The sequence below is a fragment of the Salmo salar genome, chromosome ssa01 (genome assembly GCF_905237065.1).
Source record: "Salmo salar chromosome ssa01, Ssal_v3.1, whole genome shotgun sequence".
Taxonomy (NCBI): domain Eukaryota; kingdom Metazoa; phylum Chordata; class Actinopteri; order Salmoniformes; family Salmonidae; genus Salmo; species Salmo salar.
This window is the reverse complement of record NC_059442.1, coordinates 23930736-23933118: the sequence shown is the minus strand read 5'-3', so window position 1 is coordinate 23933118 and position 2383 is coordinate 23930736. Positions and strand designations below refer to the sequence as shown.

The 2383-nt window shown below is 52.4% G+C and overlaps 1 protein-coding gene across 1 annotated transcript; it reads left to right on the top strand.

The window, feature by feature from the left end:
• The first annotated feature begins 626 nt into the window (after positions 1-626).
• LOC106577361 (extensin-like) lies at positions 627-1570 on the top strand. Its single transcript, XM_014155358.1, has 3 exons — positions 627-922; positions 1031-1148; positions 1271-1570. The coding sequence occupies exons 1-3, from the start codon at positions 627-629 to the stop codon at positions 1568-1570; spliced, it is 714 nt and encodes a 237-aa protein (XP_014010833.1).
• Positions 1571-2383: the final 813 nt, after the last annotated feature.

Here is a 2383-nt window from a genome sequence, read left to right as displayed (position 1 = left end):
CTCCTGGCATCCAGCCTACAAGCCACTGATGCAGACCTTTGGAACATCTACATTTTAAACCATCTAATAAATACATGTAATATAGCCTACACCTTCACAATAAATCAATTTTTTATTTTAGACAGGCCTAAAGAAGCATGATGTTGTCACGTTCTGACCTGTAAAGGTGTTATTTGTTAGTGTTTAGTTTGGTCAGGACGTGGCAGGGGGTATTTGTTTTATGTGATTGTGGGTAGTTGTATTCTGTTTTGTGTTCTTCACCTGACAGAACTGTTAGTGTCGTTCTCGTAATTGTATACGTGTTTCATTTTGTTTCACCTTCTTCAATATTAAAAAAAGAAGATGAGTATACACTTCCCTGTTGCGTCTTGGTTCTCCACACACGACATTCGTTACAGAACTACCCACCACAACTGGACCAAGCAACAGAAGAGGGAGCAGCCAAGGAAGCAGGAGGACTACAGGGAATCGTGGTCATGGGAGGAAATCCTGGCGGGAGAAGGTCCATGGCGAAGGAACGGTGAGGACCGGGAGAAGTACGTTGGGACGAGGCTAGCAAGGAAGCCTGAGAGGCAGCCCCAATACATTTTTGGGGGGGGCAGACGGGGTGGGTGGCTGGGCAAAGGATGCCCCTGAAGCCAACACCTCGTGCTTATTATGAGGAGCACATGGAGTGGAGAGTACCGAAGTACGAAGAGGTACGCAAGATCTCGCCCATGCGCACGCACAGTCCGGTGCGTGTGATCTCAGCCCCAAGCAAAGGCCGTGCTAGAGTGGGCATCCAGCCTGGAAGGAGGATGCCAGCCCAATACGTCTGGCCACCGGTACGCCTCCGAAGTCCAGGCTACAGGACACCTCCTCTACGCACGGCAACCATCAGGCCCCTGCATAGCCTAGTCCACCCTGTACCAGCACCCCAAACGTACAGGGCTACTACTGCCACCCAGCCAGGACGGGTTGTGCAGGAGGTGAGCTCAAGACTTCCAGTACTCACCCAAGGCCCGGTGTATCCTCCTCCTGCTCCTCGTAGAAGCCCACAGGTGCGTGTCTCCAGTCTGGCTCCTCCAAAGCCAGCATCGCGCACCAGGCTTCCCAAGCGGCAGCTCAGTCCAGCTCAACCTATTCCTGTGCCACGCACAAGCCTACAGGTACGTGTATCCAGTCTGGCTCCTCCGAAGCCAGCACCGCGCACCAGGCTTCCCGAGCGGCAGCCTAGTCCAGCTCAACCTATCCCTGCTCCCCGCACAAGCCTACAGGTGTGTGTCCCTAGTCTGACTCCCCCGAAGCCAGCACCACGCTCCCAGTGCGGCAGCCCAGCCCAACTCGTCCTACTCTTGCCCCTAGCACTAGCCCTGAGGTACTTGGGCCTATTCCGGCATCCCCTACGCCAGCCCCACGTACCAGGCCTTCAGTGCACGCGCCTCGCCCAGATGGCACAGCGACAGCGTCTCGCCCAGAGTGCCCAGCGACAGCGCCTAACCCAGAGTGCCCGACGACAGTGCCTCAGCCCGAGTGTCCGGCACCTATGCCCGAGAGAGAAGTGTCCCACAGTCCGACGCAGCCAGAGTAGCCCTCCAGTCCGACGCAGCCAGAGTCGCCCTGTCTGACCATTTCTTGTCCTTCTGTAGCCTCTCTATCAAAAATACAGCATCTCTGCTGTAACGTGACATTTTCTAAGGCTTCCATTGGCTCTAGGAAGGCGCCAGAAAGTGGAATGATAGCTCTGCAGTCTCTGGGCGAAAAACAGCAGGGGTTTTTGTGAGTGGTCCTTCTGAGGACAATGACACTGGCGCGCGCATGCATGAGACGACTCCATTTTTTTCTTTCACTGTTTGAATGAATACAACGTCTCCCGGTTGGAATATGATCGCTATTTTACGAGAAAAATCGCATAAAAATGTATTTTAAACAGCGTTTGACATGCTTCGAAGTACGGTAATGGAGCACACCACGACATTCGGGTTACCTAAGGTGGTACAAACTGATCAAGGTACAAATTTCCTGTCAAAGCTCTTCAAGCAGGTGTTAAAATCATTGTCAGTTACGCACCATGTGTCAAGCGCATATCACACAGAGTCTCAGGGTGCGCTTCAACAATGGCATCAGACACTGAAGTCTATGCTACGTAAATATTGTTTGGTATCTGAGAAAGATTGGGATGAGGGAGTTCCTCTAGTTTTGTTTGCTGCTCGTGAAACGGTACAGGAGTCCCTAGGGTTCAGCCCGGCTGAACTAGTGTTTGTTCACACAGTGAGAGGGCCAATGAAAGTCCTTAACCTCTATGGGCTAGGTGGGATGCTAGCGTCCCCCCCGTGGTGCACTCCATCAACAGCAGGTGCATTTCAAGAGCGGCAAATTTGAATCCAAATAAATGTCAAAATTC

What these genes read in the sequence shown, in the direction of transcription:
- LOC106577361 (XM_014155358.1), top strand. Translation starts at nt 627, where the DNA reads ATGCCCCTGAAGCCAACACCTCGTGCTTATTATGAGGAGCACATGGAG. An exon ending in CCTGTACCAGCACCCCAAAC is followed by an intron (nt 923 to 1,030) that starts GTACAGGGCTAC and finishes TGCTCCTCGTAG; the next exon opens with AAGCCCACAGGTGCGTGTCT. An exon ending in TGCCACGCACAAGCCTACAG is followed by an intron (nt 1,149 to 1,270) that starts GTACGTGTATCC and finishes GTGTGTCCCTAG; the next exon opens with TCTGACTCCCCCGAAGCCAG.